At 46.8% G+C, this 22,771-nt stretch overlaps 1 protein-coding gene across 15 annotated transcripts in view; it reads right to left on the reverse strand.

The window, feature by feature from the left end:
* Snap25 (Synaptosomal-associated protein 25kDa) overlaps positions 1-22,771 on the reverse strand; it is a 196,328-nt gene that overhangs the window by 54,412 nt on the left and 119,145 nt on the right. For 6 of the 15 annotated variants that reach the window (XM_077665957.1, XM_077665950.1, XM_077665956.1 and 3 more), the window contains exons 2-4: positions 21,277-21,318; positions 10,535-10,583; positions 8,498-8,615 (exon numbers count right to left, since the gene is read on the reverse strand). In XM_077665957.1, coding sequence (XP_077522083.1) covers positions 8,498-8,615; positions 10,535-10,583; positions 21,277-21,318 — 209 coding nt within the window. Of the gene's footprint in view, positions 1-4,968; positions 4,981-8,497; positions 8,616-9,399; positions 9,449-10,534; positions 10,584-21,276; positions 21,319-22,771 lie in introns of all 15 variants that reach the window. The other 9 variants (XM_077665945.1, XM_077665955.1, XM_077665951.1 and 6 more) reach the window with 3 other exon arrangements.

The following is a 22,771-nucleotide window of genomic DNA, read 5'->3' on the forward strand; positions in this document are numbered from 1 at the left end:
AGCTTGGCAAGACAGCCACACAGACGTATAAGCTCCTTCGTGACGCTTACGGCAACGAGACATTATCGCGGGCGCGAGTTTTCGAATGGCACAAGAGGCTCGCTTCGGGGAGAACGTCGGTGGAAGACGACACAAGGCAGGGGCGCCATTCAAACTCACGGAATGAAAGCAACGTCCGCAACAATTACAGTCCGCATGCTACAAGATGCCCTCGACATTAGTAAGACAACATGGCACCAAATTTTGCGTGAGAACTTAGGGAAACAAAAGCTGAATGCAAGACTTGTGCCGCACTCCCTCACACAGGACGAGAAGGACACGCGGACATCAGTGAGCGCTGATTTGCTCTCCGAGGCAGAGAAGGATGCTGCATTCGTCGACAGCATCATTGCTGAAGACGAAACATGGTGTTTTCAATACGAGTCTGAAACAAAGAGGGAGAGTGCCGAATGGCGGTCCACAAGCTCTCCGGCGTCGAGAAAGGTGCGGCGACAGAAGACCAAAACAAAGACTATGCTGATAGTTTTTTTCGATGCCAGAGGTGTCACACACCACGAGTTCGTATCACAAGGGCAGACGGTGAATCAGGAGTTTTATATCCGCGTGCCCCAGCACATGCGTGATGCACTGCGATGTCGTCGCCCTGACTTATGGGCATCTGGACAATGGAGCCTTCTCCACGATAACGCAACGCCGCACACTGCTCTCAGCGTGACAAAATTTCTTGCGAAGCACAGCATTACTGTACTTCCCCATCCGAAATGTTCGCCTGACCTCATCATGCATTTTTTGCTGTTTCCTCGTGTGAAGAGAGCCCTAAAAGGTCGCTGGATGGGGAGCGTGGAGGCCATTCAAGACGCCACGACAAAGGAGCTGATAGCCATGACAAAAGAAGCGTTTTTCAACTGTTTCCAAGACCTGAAGAAGCGTTGGAAGCTGTGTATAGACTGCAAAGGGGACTATTTCGAAGGATTGCCGCACAAATTATTTCAATGTTAAACGCATTTTTTTTTAATGGACTCAGTTTCGGAACTTTACGGACAAAAGTTGTAAATACGATAATTATCGAGGATAATCCCCATACGCACCTTTTTTTTTCTTGCACCTGCGCACGTGTCAGGTCTGCAGTTTCCCCTGCCGTGCACTCATGTACCAGTAGCCTTTACAATTCGCGAACGCACCGGTTCTGATGACGTCACAGATTTCTACCTCGGAGTCGGCGCGACAGCTGTCTCTTACGTATACGCGTCTGGTTAACAGTGCAAACAGACCGACGCGAAAAGTAATGACGCAGCTCGTATTCGTAGTGACCACTGTGATTTGCATACGTAGTGACCGCACCGCGTTCGTATTCGTAGCGATCACACCGACTCGGAAGCAAAAGCTACAGCGTGTCCTACGGAGGTACCAGCTCAAGCCGTACCGAATTACCAAAGCGCCTACAAGCATTTAATAGAAAGCAAAATGGAGGCAGTCGTAAACGTCTGTTCGCGCCGAAGAGCTAGCTCTTTGCTGAACGCCATTCCGAACCAGTCTTTTATCTGAGCGATAACGCTAGAAGTAAACGGGGCGAAAAAGTAAACAAAAAAGCGTCCATCCGCGAGCGATATTCGTGAAGCTACGTCCAGTCTCGGAGAAAATTGCCCAGGCCACAGGATTCACATCTTGGCCATGCACTCGGGCAGTCACGGCACACCAGTGTTTCACAAGACTCCGAAGTGGAAAAAAGACACCCTTTTCGAGCTCACTCCTCACGAGCTTTCAATGCTGCTTGGGGGAGGGGGGTAGAGGGTAGGTACCCCAAGTTAATCGACCACAAAGCTCGAAAGCAAATCCTGCCGATAGGAGATGTTGGCCGAGGCTGTAAGGTTCAATACGGCTGACGACAAGCTTGACCGACGCGGAGCGGCTATAAAAGCTTTGTTCCCTGGTCCGCGACCGCAGAACCACTAGTTCGAAACGCTATGTCCGCCCACAGCGCAACCTTCAAAAGTGCGATAGCATAGAAAACTAGTCTCGAACAAGGATGTGCAAGAACTAATTCAACTCGGACGCCGTACGCCGTAGAACCCGAACTCAGCTGTGGAAGCCCCGAGGGTCCCCTAACTCAGTTCTCGCGCGATAACTAGAGCCAGAGACTGATGGAACGCGCACAGCGCGACAGGAAACTCTCCAAACTCATTAGAGTGGCCATCCGAACCGCGGGGGGAGGGGGGGGGGGCATAAATCATTGAAATGCTGACTTCCAACTCCCTCGAGAGCTGTCGGTCTCTCACTGTGGGCGCAGCCGCTATAGACGAGGGTATAGAAACAACGTGAAGGACTGCCCGACTAACTGCGTCTGCCAATGCCGCGACCGCGACCACTTGGAGAGCGAGCACCAACAATAAGCGACTATCGGCGGGAACATCCAGGGAGTGGAACCTGCAGTTTTCAGAACACAAGAACGTAAGGGGGGAATGCAACCACCAGACCAAGGGGAACAAATGCGCCATAGATGCATACGCGCAGCCAGACAAACTCCGGAAAAAAACACGTCCTCCAGCCAGTGGATGACTGGCGCTCTTTAATCGGTAAAAATTCCAAGAAGATAAGCGAGCGGAACGCGATGTCCCTATAGCCACAGATAGCGAAACGAACACAGAGTACGAAGCGAGAAGCCGAACAGAAAACTAGACAACTTCTAACAAAGAGCTGCTCTCTCGTCAAAAGGCAGCGAAAGAAGCAAGGCATCCGCGCTACAAAAGACTGAAAAAGGCGGACGTTTTTCGGCTTGAGTGGGAAATTCGATAAACTCGGAAAGAATTTCTGTCTGCGGCTATATACGCGTTAGCCTGTCAGCGTGTTGTGTTCCGAGCGTCTGCGCTATGTCCTCGTTTACAGCACCGCCCTTCCGCCGTCATCCCACTTTATACCAAGTGGGCCTTCTGGGCAAATAAGAAGGAAGCAACACGCAAATCCACGACACTAGGGCGCAAAAATAAAAAATAAAGAGGGAAAGAGAAAAGCGCTACGCTGTCACAGGAAACATACCAGACAGTCATGCTGCATGGATAAAGCGCTCCCGGCAACCAAACTCGCAACATCCGGGCCCGCGACCCGAGAACAAAAAGCAGCACTTAGCAGTAAAGCTCGGAGGACTACAAACACCGGCGCCGAAAAAAAAAAAAGAAAGAAGATGTCCGTGGCAGGCGCTTCGCGACTAAAGCGGTAAGCGGTAAACAGGCCTAATTGGAAACACCCAAAGCGCGAGGCGAACATCGAATCATCGCGGATGCGAAGTAGGCGGGCATCAAAAGGCCGTTCTATAATGACGCCCCAGGGAAAAAGGGGAGATTTCGGGGCAACAACATGCCCAGTCGGAAAAAAAGTAGATATAAAAGGCCGCTTCGTGGAACGCTGGATGCGAGGGCGAGGGGGTGGGGGGGGGGGGGCGTCAACATTCAGCGTTGCCGCTGACGTTGCCCTATGCAACACCGCCAACAACAAAAACAGCGTCGCTCGTCGATGCTTGCTAATTGAGGAGACGAGGGGGCGGCACAGGAGAGAAGCGCGGAGCTAACTGCAGACGAGAGATTCGATCGAATGGCCAATAAAAAAAAACAACTACAGAAAAGAAACAAGAAGTAACGAACAGCAACCAAGCGTTAACTGGTATTTACAGCGCCTATAGAAGCACCGTGACGATCGAGGAAAGGAATGACAAAGCAATGCACCAAGACCCAAATAATGGAAGAGAAAAGGAAATCAACAAAGTGGCGCCATCTGTAGCCTTGCACGGGCGGCGGCTAAACGAAAGAGAGCAAAAATTAGTGAAGTGGGTTTGACGGAAGCAAGTGGAAGACTGGCGAATGACGAAAAAGAATGGCGGGAACTGGCCTAAAAGCAAGCGACAAAAATAGAAAAAAGGCAATAAATATTCTAAAGAAATGCGGCAGAGACCAGCACGTCGAGCGAGAGCGATACTTTAAAAGCCGAAGGAGGCAACCATTAATGAGGCCGAACAAACGAAATGAAAATACAAAAACCAAAAAAAAGATTACACAATAAATGACGGCAAGAAAAAAAGATAGACACAACACGAAAACAGTTTTAAAAGCGAGGATACGACGACGTACGCGGGAGTAGGGGGGGACGCGATCCTTAATCGGGGGTATTTTAAATTCTCCTCCTCTCATTACCAAGTCTAAGCGCGCACGACAAAGTTGAATAAAAAAACAAAAAAAGAAATTTGCTCCATGACAAAAAGCGATGGGACGCTCACAGGGGGAACGCCGCAGACTGGATTAACAATGGAAAAGAGCCGAGCGACCACTGCCCTTGCATGTGCACATATCCGAATTAAGCGCATGAGACCGACGGACCGACTTTGTTCACTCCGAAGCCGCGCACAACACAAGGAGAAAGAGAGAGAGGGGGGGGGGGTTCCCTTTCCCTCAAAACCATTCGGAGCATAAGCTACGGATTTTCCCGTCCGCGGCGCAAACACCGCGACAGACACTGGAAACGCTTCAGGACGACCGGATCTAATCTGGGCGGAGCTCGTTAATCGCGCATAAAATTTGCAAGACAGGCTGACCCGGCTGATCTGCGCAGCTCAGCGCCGCGGATGGCCGTTGTCCGCTGGGAATACGGTGCGCGGGTGGGACAGGGATCGGGGAAAGTTGGAAAGAGCGATGTCCTCCGAATCGCATTCCCCGAGCCTTCGATTGAGACAGAGAGAAAAAAAAAACCGGAGATCAGACATCCGAGAAGCCGAGCTAAACAAATAAATAGGGAGAAGGCGAAAAATTAATGAAAAAAATTCACGAGCCAAAAATTTACGCCAGCCCAATCTTGCGCGCTTTGCGCGATACGAAATACGTTCGAGCAATCAGCCCACCGTTTCGATCACTTTCTTGTATTTTTGTGTGTTTTTGTTCTCACGGAGCACCGAAATGAGTGAAAAGAGGAAATGTTGGAACCTACGCATCGATAGGGCTGCAGAATGAACGCAGTATTCGGGAACAGCGTACGCGATAACGGAGATAAGCGGAACGAGCCAGGGATCGTTGGGTAATTAAATTCAACGAAGAGATAACGGCGTGTTTAAAAAAGCAGGATTTTAACGTGCAGTATTTACGAGGGTGCCAGGATGGGGTGTTGCGCAGAAGAATGTTAAAAAAAAGAGTAAGAAATCGAAAGAGGGAAAAAGAAGGGAAAGGAGGGAATGTGGGAAAGAAAAAAAAGAAACAAGGAAACGAAATCAGTGACACTATAAACAATACACAATCAAAACACAAAAAAAGGCATCCGCGTAACAAAAGGTAATCAAACTGAAAGTCAAATACAAAAGATAGAAAAAATTGTCATACCAGCCACTGCAAAGGAATAACAGAGAAATACAAGCACAGCAAATAATACAAAGCATAAAACAAATAAAAAAATAACACTTGCCAGTCCGCTCGAGTCATGTTATCTCGGCAACCTCGTTGAGATCAACTATCACCTTGGGAATCAGTAACCGTTGCCCCTACTTCGCGGTAATTAGCACGGCCCCATTTTTGCTTTGAGCGCAGACGTATTAAAAGCTTCTAAAGGAGATACCATTATTTCTTCAAAGTTCTGCTAATAATTTTATGCTAATATAGTTATGCTTAGTAATTCGCAGTACATCTCACGCAAAAAGCGAAGAAACAATAGCAAGTACTGCAGCTCGCTAAGCGAAGCGCCCATTCACAACGGCACATGATTGCCAATTAGCAAACCATAGATGTAGTTATCGGATTAGCAGCGGTACCAACGTTTACAAGCTGCGTTTTGCAATTTAGTTCAAAGCCACGTGTTCTAGCCGCTAGGAAGACAGCCATAGGCTAACCCGAAGTAGTTAGAAAAAAGAAACCAATGCCTTTGCGAGATCAAGTACACGCCATTTTTAGCTTTTCCAACAAGAAAAGTTCGAACAGACTTACAATCAACAAAACTGACCGGGAACTTCATTCAGGATACACGGGTCACTAGCTCACGTTCGTTCGTGAAAAATACCAAAAAAGGCCGAAAATCACCAAACATTCTTCCTATATCATAACATTCACACACACACACAAAGCGCGACGCTCCTACAGCAAGTAAGTTTGAAACAAACCTACAACCAAGCGATCTACAGCACGTACTACAAATGTTGCGACTGTCAGAACTACAAAAAAAAAAGTGACCTCGCAAAGGTTAAGGGTCGTGCGAGACTGCCGAAGATAAGATGACTGCGGAGCGTGCGTGGTTCGAACCGCGCATAAACTGAGAGAACCACTTCGAGGCCGCGTATATACCCGACAGACTTTCTGGGCGTTTTTAAGACTGTTTGGGTAAGCAACGCTAGGCACACGAGCTCCTCGTTTCCACATTTGTTTCCCCTTTTTTTCCTTAGTTTTCCCCTTCGAGGTCATCGATGCTGAAGAAAGACGGGCAAAGAGCCTCCCCCGAGGCGACGAGGATAAACGGAGACCCTATATAGCTCACTTTTTTTTTTTCTCGCTTATCGAGAATAAACATTCGGCCACAGAAACGCCACGTGCGAGTACTATACGTTGCGCAAAATAGTTCCCCCGACAGTCCCGATTTGCATGCTCCCTTCGAACGAGGCAGCGGCAACGGCGGTAAATGCGGCCAACAGTGACCTCGCTGCATGTTGGGCTGAATCTACATCTCAACGGCTTTATTGCCGGTCCGGAGGCTGGCGAAATATAGACGCCAAACTTCGCTATCAGCGGGTCTTTTAAGGAGTCACGACCTCCGAAAATGCGATCTCAGCCGCCTAACGTTTGTTCGCGGGTGAAACTAAAAGGCACGGAATATAGAAAGGGATCCGTTTTCTTCTTTAACTGTTTTTGCTTCGAATTTTAAAGCCGAGTTTCGCGCTCAGCCGAATAGAAAAAATTCCGTCGACAGAGTCTGTCGCGCCAAATGCATGGCTCTATTCTCTCGTCGAGATCGCGAGTTCTTTCAAGCGTTCAATCGAGCGCCGAAGAGTCAGGGTCAAATCATGCGAGAGTTTTGGTTCATGAAAAAAAAAAACAGCGATAGAGAGCCGCTGACTCTGCCTCGAAGCGGATTTTAAGCGTAATAAAAAAAACGCACGCAACGGTTTACTTTGTATATGCGTTTCTGAGTCCCATTTGAAGCTTAAGTGGAACGCTCAAGCGGTCATTCGCCGAGTTTCGGGCGAAAGCCGCCCACAAACGCTCTTCCAGAGAACGGAAGAATATCGCGCGAGGCTAACCGCGCAGACTCGGAGTGGGCGACCCGAATAGCAAATATATGAGCCGCATGTTTTCAAGTACTGGGATAAGCGTGAATTTTGAAACGAGAAGGTTCCCGGAATCCCCCCCCCCCCCCACCCACATGCATTAAGACAGGTTATTAAGCGATATTCTCAGAACGACTGGAGATCGAAAACGAATGGCTAAGAGTGAATTTTCATTGCAGTGAGGGTACGGCCTGGAAAGACATGGTAAAAGCGCAGATTTCTTTGGCGAGGAGTTTCGCTCGGGCAATACTGCTTTGCGAGGTGTTTTTTGAGCGAGTCACACGCCGCAAAGGGTGGACGGCTATAAAAGGGCGGCAATGTGGCTACTAAGGTCCGAGAGAGAGCCAACAGAAGGTGCTTCGTTAGCAAGTTTGATTCCTTGCACCAAGAAAGCATGCGCTGGTTCTGACTGGCAAACTAGAACTCGTGCAGGCCTCGCGCAGTTGTACAGGTGCCCATAAAAGTTTTCTGTCCACAGCAAACAACAAAAACTCAATTTCCTAGCCGTCTAGAGCCGTGGCCCGGCAAAATGAGCGATGCACTGCGCTGGTCACGGAGGGATTCGGAAAGCAAACCCTTCAGCTTTTGGTTACGTGCTTAGACTAGCAAGCAAACTAGCATTTCTTTTTTCGCAACTTCTCCGTCCTGAAAACTTTTGGGGGCACATGCACGTACGTTATAAGCGTGCACCGGATTGTTTTCAAGTTTGCATGCTGTCGAGGCTATGGAGATGTCTTCAGCTGAAACGGAACTGCAATGCAAATCGCAGCCTGCTCGACCTGACCATTTCTTTTTGTGACGTAACCGCAACGTCACCTGGCGCCGTCCACGCTATGAGGCGTGTCTCCCGGACATCAATTAACAACACGCCGTACAAGTGAGAAGCCCCGAGAAAGATATAAACGAAGATATCATGGTGTTTTAACCGTTACCGAAAAGGAGAACAATACAAAACAAAGGGAGCGAGACGATCTAAGCGTGACAAGAAAGGCGAACTCACTTCTGGCGAGACGATCTAAGCGTGACAAGAAAGGCGAACTCACTTCTGGCGAGACGATCTAAGCGTGACAAGAAAGGCGAACTCACTTCTGGCGAGACGATCTAAGCGTGACAAGAAAGGCGAACTCACTTCTGGCGAGACGATCTAAGCGTGACAAGAAAGGCGAACTCACTTCTGGCGAGACGATCTAAGCGTGACAAGAAAGGCGAACTCACTTCTGGCAGGGGCAAACGCAGATGCCGCAGCACTTCTCCATTCCCGTGAGGTTCTTCTCGGCCTCTTTCATGTCGGCGTTGATTTTGTCCATGTCCTCTTCGATTCGATCCAGTTGCTCTGCACAGCGGCGCCACGGGATTCCGCGCGGCAAGCGTTACACGCTTATGGTGCGTGAGCACAAAGCACACGCTAAGCGTGACGCCCATGCAAATACGTCTGCACCCTACGAATCCAGCCACTGCCAGTATGCACGGGGGCTTAGCATTCTGACTTCGCTTACAAATGGAGCGCACTAATTTGGGTAGACGTGTGCAGTTAAATTAAGCGGGACATTTTCACGCCTAATCAGCCTAAAGTTAAGCTGTACTGTTTCTAGTATTTTTCTGGTATGAATTACGTAACCGGGCAATAGAAAATAGTCTCCAAGCCATTCTTTTATTTTTTCCGAAACTAAGCTTCAAACAAGCAAATGAACAAAGCTAGTTGAAAAACAAAACGAAAATCGAACAGGACAGATTCGTATAGCTAAATTTACGCAGCGTAGGCAAAGCTTACGTTATCAAAATCTTTTAAAACACCATTTCAGCTGCAACGGCTGGTATCTCGTATTCTCTGTAAATGTTTATGGCTAGACAGTATGTATCTTGAAGATGATACACACTCGACACTAAATACCGCAGTCGCTTATGCAAACGTACATGGTCGTGCAGTCTTAAGGAGACCACACGAGAGCTTTGCCCTCCGAAGAGCGCTCGCGTGTTCACCCTAAGAGTGCACGACCCTGTACGCCTAAGTCACTTTTTCAGTATAGATTCGCGAAAGCCAAATCGTCTATAACAACCACGCAACGCTACGCTACTGCAATACGTTTTTCCAGGCTTCTTTTTATTCCAACGCTTACCGCCTTGCTTGTCGAGCTCCACGATAGTTTTGACGCCAGCATCAGTAGCCTAGCTCGCACAAAGCCGACACAGGGCCGCCGGTGACCACCGCAACATCGAACATTGCGATACGACAGAGTGGGACATGTCATGGTACAGCGGGACAACGTTACGCAATGTTGTGTTATGTTGTATTACAGCACACGGCGCGGTAGCAGGCAGTGGCCCATTTTTTTTTTACAATGTGATAAATGTTTAGCACACACTTGCGCAGGGGGCACAAGGCAGAAAATTTTCGCCAACAGGCATGTTACACCATGCCGTACATTGAAAAATACAAAGCGCAATAGTCAGGCCAAATTTCACACAGATTCATAATATGCCAAAGGAGCAACATTTTTAAACCAACAGGTACAACGTTCCACACCACCACAGCGCGGTTCCAAGCACGGGTGTTGCAACACGACAAAGCGCAGTGCAGTGGCGTTTAAGCGTGAAATAGCAAAGCAACAACACGACCCAGGCCACCAAGGCGCAAAAAGCGGTTCCCGTAGGAGGCGTGGGCCAAACAAGTCCGGGGTTGCAGGACGCAGGATGTTCGCGCAAAAGGTGTAAAAAAAAACGAAACAAACAGAACGGAATCCAACAAGGTGTGCGCGCATTCGTGTCGCAGGCAAACGGTGCAGACCCGGTGCAAGGGAAGACGCAACGTAGGTGCAGGTCACGGGCAAAGTAGTGTCGGAACCAAGGCGTCGCGAAGAACGAAAACATGGAAAGAAAAAAGAAAGAGAAAAAAGAAACATTTAGAAACAAAGTATAAGGCCCATTTCCCAATGAAATTTTGGTTAGAACTAAAAAGGAAAAAAAAAGGCGTAAAAAAACGTACGCTTGCACACTGCTGTACAGAACATGTAGGAACATGTACTGCAAGCAAAATATAAAAAAATATAGAGGTATGCACAAAAAGCGCAAGCACCGAAACAAAAATCTAACAAAAACGAAACCAAATTGAGGGGAACCAGTGAAACACAAGCAGACGAGACAGATCGCAAAAAGAGCATGAGAACCAAGGGTGGGTTGCGAATGCGTGCAGGCTGGAAACGACAGTCGTGACGTCACGCCGGCTCGAGCGTGACGTAATGAATCCGTCCTTACCTCCTTGTTCGTCGAGAGCAACTAAAGTTCGTATTCCTGCTTCCTTGCTCTGAGAGGGAGAGAAGGATTGCGATTCAGCCAATCGCAAGCGAGGAAAAAGAACGGAGGGAGGGTGAAGGACGGGTAAGAGTGTAGTGAGAAAGGCGACAAGTTTACAGAAGATCACTGCAGGCATACACACACAGAGGCGCATGAGTAATGACGTCACAACTGCGGGAACAGACAAGATTAGGAAACAAACTGACAAAGGGCATAGATTTTTGGCGAGTTGGTAATTTATCTGGAATGTCGGCACGACATGAGGCTTAAGACTTGCACGGCACCGAGGCCCTTATAAAAGCACCTCAGTGGATCAGTTCTGTACCGTGCCACAGCCTGAAAGCGCCGCCAGTTCAGTGAGGCAACAGAAGACAGATACATTTAGATCGTACAACACTTTCTATCTGCCTGCTGTTCAGGCAAATGTCGCCTGTAGTGCGCACGCCCGCTAACGATGGCGAATGCAGTTGCTGACACAGCAGGAGCAGCAACCTCATTACCGTACCCAGTGCGCAAAACCACGAGGCTGCCGAAAGCAGAGGACGCCACCGCCATGTTACGACGTCACTGGCTCGACTCGAGCGTTTCTAGAAGCCTCATAAACACAACTTACGTACCCCAACTGCAGCCTCCACTGCAGACGAAACCTTGATATACAGGGTGTTTCATATTATTCAATACAAACTTACCAGAATACATTCATTACAATCATTACAAAAAAAATTTGTGGAAGCTTTATGACTTGGTACTCGTAAGTACGCTTGCATAAGGTATCTGCCAATTGAATTAAAGGAAAACTTCAAAAACTTCGAAATTAGCGGTACGTAGCCAATGGCGCTACAATAAAATTATTCGTACAAAGTAAAATGAAACACCACCCATGCTGAGGACAGAAACGACCCAGAAGGTTATCATGTATACAACTCTGCGTTCGCACATGGATGCACACTGGTTCACAAAAAGGAAACGGGATATGCACTCATGGAACAGAAGGTTCGGGAACAGGCAAGACATGTGACCGGGACGTGTATACGAATACGAGAAAACCTATACACAAACGGTTGTGATCCGCCTGAAGTGTTTTTAATCTGCCTCTTTTTAATGATGACGAAAAACTCAATCGTCGAAGTACGTTTCAGCCTTAGGTATAGGCCGTTATCCTCCAAACAGAACGACACACGTGTTGCGACTCAGTATGCTTCCTCGCCGAAGGGTATAGGTCCATGCTTGACGACCAAGTTGCAAGGGTAAACAAAACAACAACAACAAAATAAGACAGTACCAACAAAAATTACGAACTTAGTGCTGCAATACATAGGACGCTTGACAAACCAAACAACCAGAAAAATAAAAATGCTACAGAAACCCTGATCTACTGAGGCAACGAATTCAGTGCGACAAGCCTCCGGACACTAATGCAAGGAGTGAAAAAAAAACTAACACACCAACAACAGCCAGTAAGGCGGAGAGAGTTTAATCATCTCATGAGACGCAATATTGTGGATTTAACTATCGAAGAAAAAAAATCCTGCTGCCTTTCCCTACCGACGCTCCTAAGCACCAGGTATAATAAGCTTCGTGACAAATCCTCTCGCCGCTAACGTACGTCACATCCGCATTTATCAGGATTCCGGACCGGTTAATTCATTTGGTGCGAAACAAGAATTCTAGCTAACCAAACCAAACAGATGGACCAAAATAACGAAAGCGGGGCAAATAACGAGAGTATTTTATACACAAGTAGCGTAAAAAAGCGAGCGAAAAAATAACAACCGCTAAAACAAAAACAAAAAAAAGCGGGAAAGGGGGCGGTCATTAATTTGCGCAAAACCGTCGAGCGGAAACGAAGATTTGTCGGCCGTCGCGTTCCGGCCGAAGGCGACGCTCACACACATACGGGCCCACATGCGCAAACATCGTGACCATAAATTGTGCACGGGCTAAAAAGGAACCCCTGTCGTGGCCGCTTCACTGGCTGCGCGCCTTCCGCAAAAATGTAAAAAAGTAAAGAAATAAAAAGGGTGAAAAAAAAAGAGAAGATTTTATATTTATAATGACGTTAAAGCAGCCTCGGATAGCGCGATTTCTTGCCGGTTTCAAGGCACACGCAGAGAGGGTCGACGCATATTTGCACGGAAAGAATGAAGAGCTAACACCGAAACACACTTTCCAGTTTTTTTCTTCCTGTTAAGGCAACGTCCTTGCTGCAGTTTTAGGCGGCTTCGCTGTCTGACACGTGCTCTCATTAGCTGTACCCAGCGAGGAAACTATATAGAGAAGGGGAGACTATAGCGGTACGACGCAGTCGGCGATAAATTCTACCGAGATGAAGAGGAAAGGACTCTTAAGCCAAAATTTATGCCCCTTTTATCCAGCCTCGCGTCTCGGCTGAGCAAACGTTATTAGGATTTAAGCAAAGTAGAAGCAAACAAAGCGCTCGGCAATGTAACGAAAAAACGCCGCCCGAGTCACGTGGTCACCTTGTGTTGTTGTAACGTACGGGGCTAAGACAGAATTAACGCCAGTCAAGGCAGAAGGAAGCGCCCGGGAAACAACTACAAAATGCGACCAAATAAGGCCTCGCACATTGGCGTGAAAGTTTTAAAGGCCGGCAAGGGGAGATGCAAACTGCTCTGGCAAACTGGGCTTTTTTCCTCCAGTATACGATGTGCACTGGAGAAGCGTTTGCTCGGAACGGGCACGTGCCTATAAGGGCGGGAGACACTTACTACACCAGCGGGCCAAAAAATAAAAAAATAAAAAGCATGAGCTATAAATCAACAAAAAAAGGCAGCACGGACGAGCGGGCTTATTAAATCTTGCGGCGGCCTGAGGAAAGACTACGCGTCGCAGAGCGCGCCCCCCACATTCAACACGGCCCAGCGAACAGAGTCAGCGCGAGCGCGCGACAGCTCCACTCGGGGACAAAAAAAAAAGAAAGATAAGGAGAGTTTTTGCGTCCGCGACATTTGCATAGAGAGCCGTATATAGGCACCTGCACGTGCGAACGCTAGCGCCATCCCCGCGGGCTGCGGCGCATCCCCCGCGCTAACCTTTTTGGGGAAAAATTTAGGCCTAGCTTTTACAGGGAAAGGCAAGGCCTGAGACTGTTTTAGAGATATACGTAAGGCCTATACAGCTTCGCCAGGTGCAGCTAGAGAGCACTGCTGCAACGCCCAAAGGAGTCGCAGCGGGAACTAATCTAATTAAAGGCCTTTCCCAACGACCGACCATAACATCCAGCCCATGTAATTTTTTTTTTTGCGCCGCATCTGACACTGAATGTTCCCGTTATGTGCGTCAAGGTGCTCGAGCTAGGGCACCTGGTTTAACTTTCACAAAAATTTTTTAGGCAATCTTTAGAATGTACATAGAACTGAACGTTCCCGTTATGTGCGTCAAGGTAGTCGAGCTAGGGCAGCTGGTTTAACCTTCACAAAAATTTCTTTAGGCAATCTTAGAATGTACATAGAACTGAATGTTCCCGTTATGTGCGTCAAGGTAGTTGAGCTAGGGCAGCTGGTTTAACCTTCACAAAAATTTCTTTAGGCAATCTTTAGAATGTACATAGAAGTGAATGTTCCCGTTATATGCGTCAAGGTAGTCGAGCTAGTGCAGCTGGTTTAACCTTCACTAAAATTTCTTTAGGCACTTTTTAGAATGTACAAAGAACTGAATGTTCCCGTCATGTGCGTCAAGGTAGTCGAGCTAGGGCAGCTGGTTTAACCTACACAAAAATTTCTTTAGGCAATCTTTAGAATGTACCTAGAACTGAATGTTCCCGTTATGTGCGTCAAGGTAGTCGAGCTAGTGCAGCTGGTTTAACCTTCACAAAAATTTCTTTAGGCAATCTTTAGAATGTACATAGAACTGAATGTTCCCGTTCTGTGCGTCAAGGTAGTCGAGGTAGTGCAGCTGGTTTAACCTTCACAAAAATTTCTTTAGGCTATCTTTAGAATGTACATAGAACTGAATGTTCCCGTTATGTGCGTCAAGGTAGTCGAGCTAGGGCAGCTGGTTTAACCTTCACAAAAATTTCTTTAGGCAATCTTTAGAATGTACATAGAACTGAATGTTCCCGTTATGTGCGTCAAGGTAGTCGAGCTAGTGCAGCTGGTTTAACCTTCACCAAAATTTCTTTAGGCAATCTTTAGAATGTACATAGAACTGAATGTTCCCGTCATGTGTGTCAAGGTAGTCGAGCTAGGGCAGCTGGTTTAACCTTCACAAAAATTTCTTTAGGCAATCTTTAGAATGTACATAGAACTGAATGTTCCCGTTATGTGCGTCAAGGTAGTCGAGCTAGGGCAGCTGGTTTAACCTTCACAAAAATTTCTTTAGGCAATCTTTAGAATATACATAGAACTTAATGTTCCCGTTATGTGCGCCAAGGTAGTCGAGCTAGGGCAGTTGGTTTAACCTTCACAAAAATTTCTTTAGGCAATCTTTAGAATGTACATAGAACTGAATGTTCCCATTATGTGCGTCAAGGTAGTTGAGCTAGGGCAGCTGGTTTAACCTTCACAAAAATTTCTTTAGGCAATCTTTAGAATGTACATAGAACTGAACGTTCCCCTTATGTGCGTCAAGGTAGTCGAGCTAGGGCAGCTGGTTTAACCTTCACAAAAATTTCTTTAGGAAATCTTTAGAGTCTACATAGAACTGAATGTTCCCGTTATGTGCGTCAAGGTAGTCGAGCTAGGGCAGCTGGTTTAACCTTCACAAAAATTTCTTTAGGCAATCTTTAGAATGTACATAGAACTGAATGTTACCCTTATGTGCGTCAAGGTAGTCGAGCTAGGGCAGCTGGTTTAACCTTCACAAAAATTTCTTTAGGCAATCTTTAGAGTCTACATAGAACTGAACGTTCCCGTTATGTGCGTCAAGGTAGTCGAGCTAGGGCAGCTGGTTTAACCTTCACAAAAATTTCTTTAGGCAATCTTTAGAGTCTACATAGAACTGAATGTTCCCGTTATGTGCGTCAAGGTAGTCGAGCTAGGGCAGCTGGTTTAACCTTCACAAAAATTTCTTTAGGCAATCTTTAGAGTCTACATAGAACTGAACGTTCCCGTTATGTGCGTCAAGGTAGTCGAGCTAGGGCAGCTGGTTTAACCTTCACAAAAATTTCTTTAGGCAATCTTTAGAGTCTACATAGAACTGAATGTTCCCGTTATGTGCGTCAAGGTAGTCGAGCTAGGGCAGCTGGTTTAACCTTCACAAAAATTTCTTTACGCAATCTTTAGAACGTACATAGAACTGAATGTTACCCTTATGTGCGTCAAGGTAGTCGAGCTAGGGCAGCTGGTTTAACCTTCACAAAAATTTCTTTAGGCAATCTTTAGAATGTACATAGAACTGAACGTTCCCGTCATGTGCGTCAAGGTAGTCGAGCTAGGGCAGCTGGTTTAACCTTCACAAAAATTTCTTTAGGCAATCTTTAGAATGTACATAGAACTGAATGTTCCCATTATGTGCGTCAAGGTAGTCGAGCTAGGGCAGCTGGTTTAACCTTCACAAAAATTTCTTTAGGCAATCTTTAGAATGTACATAGAACTGAATGTTCCCCTTATGTGCGTCAAGGTAGTCGAGCTAGGGCAGCTGGTTTAACCTTCACAAAATTTCTTTAGGCAATCTTTAGAATGTACATAGAACTGAATGTTCCCGTTATGTGCGTCAAGGTAGTCGAGCTAGGGCAGCTGGTTTAACCTTCACAAAAATTTCTTTAGGCAATCTTTAGAATGTACATAGAACTGAATGTTCCCGTTATGTGCGTCAAGGTAGTCGAGCTAGGGCAGCTGGTTTAACCTTCACAAAAATTTCTTTAGGCAATCTTTAGAATGTACATAGAACTGAATGTTCCCGTTATGTGCGTCAAGGTAGTCGAGCAAGGGCAGCTGGTTTAACCTTCACAAAAATTTCTTTAGGCAATCTTTAGAATGTACATAGAACTGAATGTTCCCGTTATGTGCGTCAGGGTAGTCGAGCTAGTGCAGCTGGTTTAACCTTCACAAAAATTTCTTTAGGCAATCTTCAGAATGTACATAGAACTGAATGTTCCCGTTATGTGCGTCAAGGTAGTCGAGCTAGGGCAGCTGGTTTAACCTTCACAAAAATTTCTTTAGGCAATCTTTAGAATGTACATAGAACTGAATGTTCCCGTTATGTGCTTCAAGGTAGTCGAGCTAGTGCAGCTGGTTTAACCTTCACCAAAATTTCTTTAGGCAATCTTTAGAATGTACATAGAACTGAATGTTCCCGTCATGTGTGTCAAGGTAGTCGAGCTAGGGCAGCTGGTTTAACCTTGACAAAAATTTTTTGAGGCAATCTTTAGAATGTACGTAGACATTTAAGAAAAAAATACAACAGTATATAGGCAATACAAATCCTATAGACAGATTATAGACAATGCATAGAATTATGGCCATACACTTTATTAGAGTTTTGTCTAGACAGTATGAACCGAAAAAACGAAATGCCTATGCGAAGACAATAGAGGCTAAGAAATCAACAGAAAGTTTAAACGCCATTTTTATAAAGAAGGGGACACCGCGGCTTGCCCGCTGACTTTTTTGAAGAACAATTTTCACGAATAACAATAACAAAAGAAAAAAGACAGGCGCGCTAAGCATCAATACAGCGCTTGGAATAATCACGCCACACTTCCTGTTGAAGAGTATCAACAAGCTGTCAAGAATATTACTACCTGGAAAGCCAGAGAGGCAGAGCTCTGACTTCCGTTCCTATAGCCCCGTCGACTAATACTCGTTGGAATGCGACACATCCCTATCGAAGCAAACTGAGGGTTAAATAAAAGGTTACAAGTCATTCCACTTAGTCATTTATCGCTGTTGTGCTTTATAACAGTAGAATATGAAATGAGATAAGACGGAGCGCATGCGTTCTATTCGCAAGAGAAAGACAGATTCGGAGCAAGGTTATATACGGCGGCTGTCACATTCCGAGAAATCGAATATGCTAAGAAGAACGCCGAGAGGCCGCGGGCGGCTGCATTGGGAACGTGGTATAAATCTGAGGCGATGGCCTGTCGCCTCGAATTGAGAACTTTGGTCGATCGACCGAAAAAAAAAGGAGAGAACAGACAGGCAGAAAGGTTACTACTTTAGTTTCAGTACTGCGAGAGCCTTCTGAATATTCCCCGCTGTCCTCTGCGATATAATAACACAAGAAGTCTAACCAGTCTGGAAAGTTCCTATGAAGCAGACAATGAATGTTGCGCCAAAACAAAAACGGAGCATACAGGCTCGAACGAAATCTTCGAAGAGCGCAATAATAAACAGCAATCATTGAAGCGGGAGCATATCCAGGCCAATCAGAATAGGGAACTTTCGTCTGCATGAACCTCCCTTTCCGTGGCGGCCTGTCAAACTACGGAACGAGCTACAATTCGAAAAAAAAAGAATAAAGCAAATAAGTTAACACCGAAGTGCAAAACTTGGTGAATGGGGGATTTCGACAAAAGACACGTACGCAAAAAGAAAAAAAAACCCAGACGCCCTCCAACTACGACCGGAAACGGAAATGCCGCCGGCGCAGACGACGGGAAACCCGAAATGCGGTCGTATCGTAGCGCGGACAATGAAGTGACGGCAGCCGCCGATGCTGCCCGTGAAAATAAAAAGAGCCGGGAAAATAAAGGACCGGGAAAATATATAGGGCCGGGAGAGCCGCGGTCGGTTTCCAAGATGGCGCTGCCGGCGGAAACAAGCGGTTTACGTCGGCCTCGCCGCATACGGGGGGAAACTGTTATAAACCTCTCGCCATAAAGTACAGCCGCAGCCTTTTTTCCGCTCACTACCCACAACACAAATTCGGGACGAAAGGTTTGTCTTTGTGTTAAAACTTGATTCAGGTGACGGTAATGGGCCGTTAAAGGCGAAGGCAGACAGTAACGGAACCACAGACAGTTTCTTTTCTTCTGCTTCGTCGAAAGCATACAGGCGGCCGTCGCAGTGCAGGCGAAATTGCGCATGCAGTAAAAGAACAGTAAAAAAAAAGGAGAGAGCAGAAGCGCTGCCGTATTGAATTAGAGAACGACAAACGGTTCGACGTACACGTCACTTACTGCCTTTGTTTTTGCTCGTTTTTATTTATTTTTTTACTTTCCAGAGCAACGTCGTCTGACCTTTATTCCCGTTCTGGTACATTAAAATCTCCTTTTTACCTTAAAAACTGGAAAAAGAAAATAATAACAGGGGGGGGGGGGGGGGTAGTAAAGAGCGACCGAGACCCACCGACCTTTTTAGAGAGGCCCAACAGAGTTTCTGCGGAGGCCGAAAACAGCTGGGTCAATTTTTTTTCCCCACGGGTTTCGAGAATTGTTCCCCTCGAAATGGACGGACGTGGCCCGCTCTAAAGGGAGCCGAATATTAACCAATTTAAATGCTAATGGCGCACGGCACGGACCGACACCTGTCCTTACTGAGAGCGTGATAAACGCACTGAATAAGCCGAGGCTTGAGCGATGTGGAGTAGTCTGGAGGGCGGTTTCATCCGAGGCCGTACGAGAAATGCTACGGGTCTGTGGAAAAAAATACATTAAAGAATGCGCATCTCTTATGCCTTCAGTCCAAAAAAAGAAAGCCGAAATAGCGAGGCAACGAGAGAGAGATAGAGAAACTGGCCAGCTAATTTATCTCTCGTTCGCTTCTTTGTATTAGGGCGAAAAATTCGAAGTGCCGTTTTCGTTACTGGCAATTAGGTCCGACAGCTGTCGCTGAACATAAGACAGCTCCATCGGGCGAAAGCCGCTGAGCTTAATAAGACAGTATGTCTTCCAAAAGGGCGACATTGGAGCCTTCACAAAGCCGTGCAAATTTATGAAAGTTTCCTAGTGCAAGTTCTCTCCAATCTTGAGAGGCTTTGCGCAAAATATCACCGCTTTACGGCGTTTCGTTGGAAAGCAAACGTGCTTCTGTTGTCCGGTAACTTGACCTGAATGCGGGCGATTCCTGCAGGCAAGCCTGCTTTTGTGACGTCACAAACATTACCCCCCTACTGGTACTAACTCTCCACTTGCTAATAATAACAACAAAAGAAGGTGAGGCCTGGTTTCGGTCATTTCAGAAATTTAGTGAGCGGGCTTATCGCTTACAGTCACTTTAGCCATTAAACGCACGCACAAGTTTCGTGAATGCGATTTGTGACGTCAACTGATGGTCAAGTAAAGAGCGCCGCGTAGTTTCCGTTTCACTGTCTGAATTTCTATATTGGTCTTTTAAAACTTTGTTCATAATCTTGCAGAACGAGTAACTGTAACCAGGGCAGGAAGACTTTAGCAAACGTAACGCGATAAACAACTCAAAGCATCCAGGAATCTCGGTAAGCTGCGCAAGCATTCCTGACGGACTTCCTCTGCGTGCCCTAACGTGCAGCACGCCACTTCGTCTCGCGACTGGGTTCAACGAACTGCAGCGTCGCCCCGTGCACTGCAAAGAAAAGGTGAGGAGACGCTAACAAGATCACACTACAAGCTTCTTTTTTGTCTTTTGTTTCTTCATCGCACTGCGCAACCCCTGAAGCCGTACAACCGCGGGCTGTCTGGCCTACCATTTCAAAACTGGCCGCAGTAAACAGAAGCTAGAGAAACCATGAACAAGCATACCACACGTAACACACAAACTGCGCCCTCGCCTGAGATGTAAACGTGAACTAATATATCGATATTGTTGCTCGTTTGATTTAGACGAACACAGACATTGAAAAAAAGAACCAAAAGAAAACTACAGGGGTCGTCAGGCCAGCTGAGATTCGAAAGGTCCCGCGTACGGGGCCAGACTTAGGTCACTGGAACTAATATTTTGGCGTTCACTTCGTTAAAATTCGTTCACCTACCCACGTCGTCGTTTGCGGACTTTAACATTAATAAAAGAGCACAATTTTCAGGGCAACTTAAACTTAATGGACTACCACGGTGAACTGATGAACATGATAATGACCTTCCGGCGTTTTCAAAACAAGGGTAAGAACGAAGTAGGGCACGTAATTATTATCTTATGTCGACATTCGTTCCCGAACCTTCTGTTCCAGTAAGAGTGCCTGAACCTCTACATTTCGCCAGCAGGTGCTGTAATACACACGAAAAAAATACACACTTCCTACACCGTGACAGACATCGGCAAACACCCACACAAGGAGTGCCGCACGTCGTGCGCTTGTCGTCTTGGAGTGTCAGTCTTAGGAGCTTACTCCTCTTTAAAACCCCCGCAAGCAATCTCTGAAAGCTCACAGACACAACGTGCACCTGCTCTGAACAAGGCATCCCACAAGCCCGCATGAATTATGCCGACCCACATGCGCACGCATCATTTCACGCAGGATTTGCGAACGCTTTCCAATAAGGGATTCAGTTCAAAATAAGGCCCACATTGCGAACTCGTTGCACGCAGGCAGTATTCCATGTATTCCAGGATTTCAAGGCAGGATTCAGTCTTCGCGCCGCTAACAAGGCGCTTACTGCAGTAACCAATACCGAAGGAACTGACGCGCATAAACCTTACCATTATTACGGCGCTATAAGCCACTATCAACAACTCAGTAAACAATGAGTAAATCCACAGGCTGGTTAGGGCACACCGATAGAGCGCCAGAAGATAAGCTGTAACTAGTAAGAATCACATCGAACAAGTAAAGTCATAGTAAAAAGTTCGAAAGAAAAAAAAAAAGAAGCCAAGAAAGACACTTACCTCTTCGCATAGTGCTATCATATTCCGTGTCCTCTCCAACGACTGCAAAGAGAAACAAAGATGGTTGCCAGTTAGAACAACAGAAGGATAAAAAAAAACTACGAACAGTTCAGGCAATTGCAAGCGATGACGCCTTTACCAACGTCCGCGCTGGAGGCAGCGTCGTGCTCACGTGTACACAACCCTAAACAAATTTTCTTCAACGTTCCCTACACAGAACAACAACAAATAACCACAGCGTTTGAGGCTGTGCGAAGTCACATTCAAAAGTAATCCAACCCTACCCATGATACAGGATTAACACCGTTACCTAACGACGCAAAGAAATGCGGTAACTTCTATTCAGCCCTACGAAATGCCCACTTTGTTGGATCCATGAATAAGGTCTGTCCAGGCACCGTCGATGAGAACCGTTCACGACCTTGACATTTTTACGCTCATCATCGAACGTACAAAACATTTATACACCGTTTATTCCCGTCCACCGTGCAACACTGCGATTCCTGTTCAGCTGTCATCAACTATTTGCTGCTAACCCAATAAGAAGCTAGCATGTAGGCTAATTATGTACATCTGATCAAATACTCTTTCTCCACAACATCGACTCGCAGAATAGACCTCCACGGACCCGCTTTAATGCGTAGAAAATAAATGCGACTCCGTCATTAACCCCGGCCACAAAATGTCGACAGTGAGCAAGCAGGGCAAAGCAACCAAGTCGAATTTTTCTTCAACTACGATGTTTTCCTTTGTAGCCATACGGCTGCGCTCTGGTGGATGTCAACGAGTAATTACTCCCCTGTTAAAAAGTACTTCACGCGCCACAAACTCACATCCAATTCTTAAAGGTAGAAGGCTCGTCTTAACAAAAAGTGGGTCAGGGCCCCACCTACTAACACAACAAACGTGCAGCACACACACCCGACTCTCCGACACGAAACTCGGCTACCCGACCCACCCACCCAAGCAATCAAAGATCGTCGATACACTCCTCCGGCGATGCACGTCACATTTACTGCTTCCTCGGTTCTAAGCAAATATTCGCGTAAGACGAACAGTGCGAAGCGCTCCACACCTGCGCTGGGTAAAAAGGAGCAGCAGCCGCAACAGACAGAGAGAGAAGCAGCGACAATACATCGCCAACTTTCCCTTCACTTCCGGCGTGAAAACAGTTCCCTTGTTCGGCCACATCCGAACAGGGAAAAGATCTCAGAACATGCACGGTTTCTTTATTGCGTAAAGAGGGAAGGGATAATGCAGAAGGTCCGCGAACAGACGGTCGATATCCTAAGCAGCACCTGATCCCCCGAAGCAAGCGTGCCTTTACGCCAAGTGAGGAGAAGGGGAGGAGGGGGGAATGGAGAGGGCCAACGAAGAGGAACGGCCGACGCGGCAGCCGTGAACGCGAGAAAGCGCGGCCGTTCATTAGGAAAGCTTAATTAAAAAGGGTGTCGCGGAGCCGGAAATTCGGACGTCCGCCATCCAGCGCGCCCGG

This window comes from Amblyomma americanum, chromosome 5, assembly GCF_052857255.1.
Source record: "Amblyomma americanum isolate KBUSLIRL-KWMA chromosome 5, ASM5285725v1, whole genome shotgun sequence".
Taxonomy (NCBI): domain Eukaryota; kingdom Metazoa; phylum Arthropoda; class Arachnida; order Ixodida; family Ixodidae; genus Amblyomma; species Amblyomma americanum.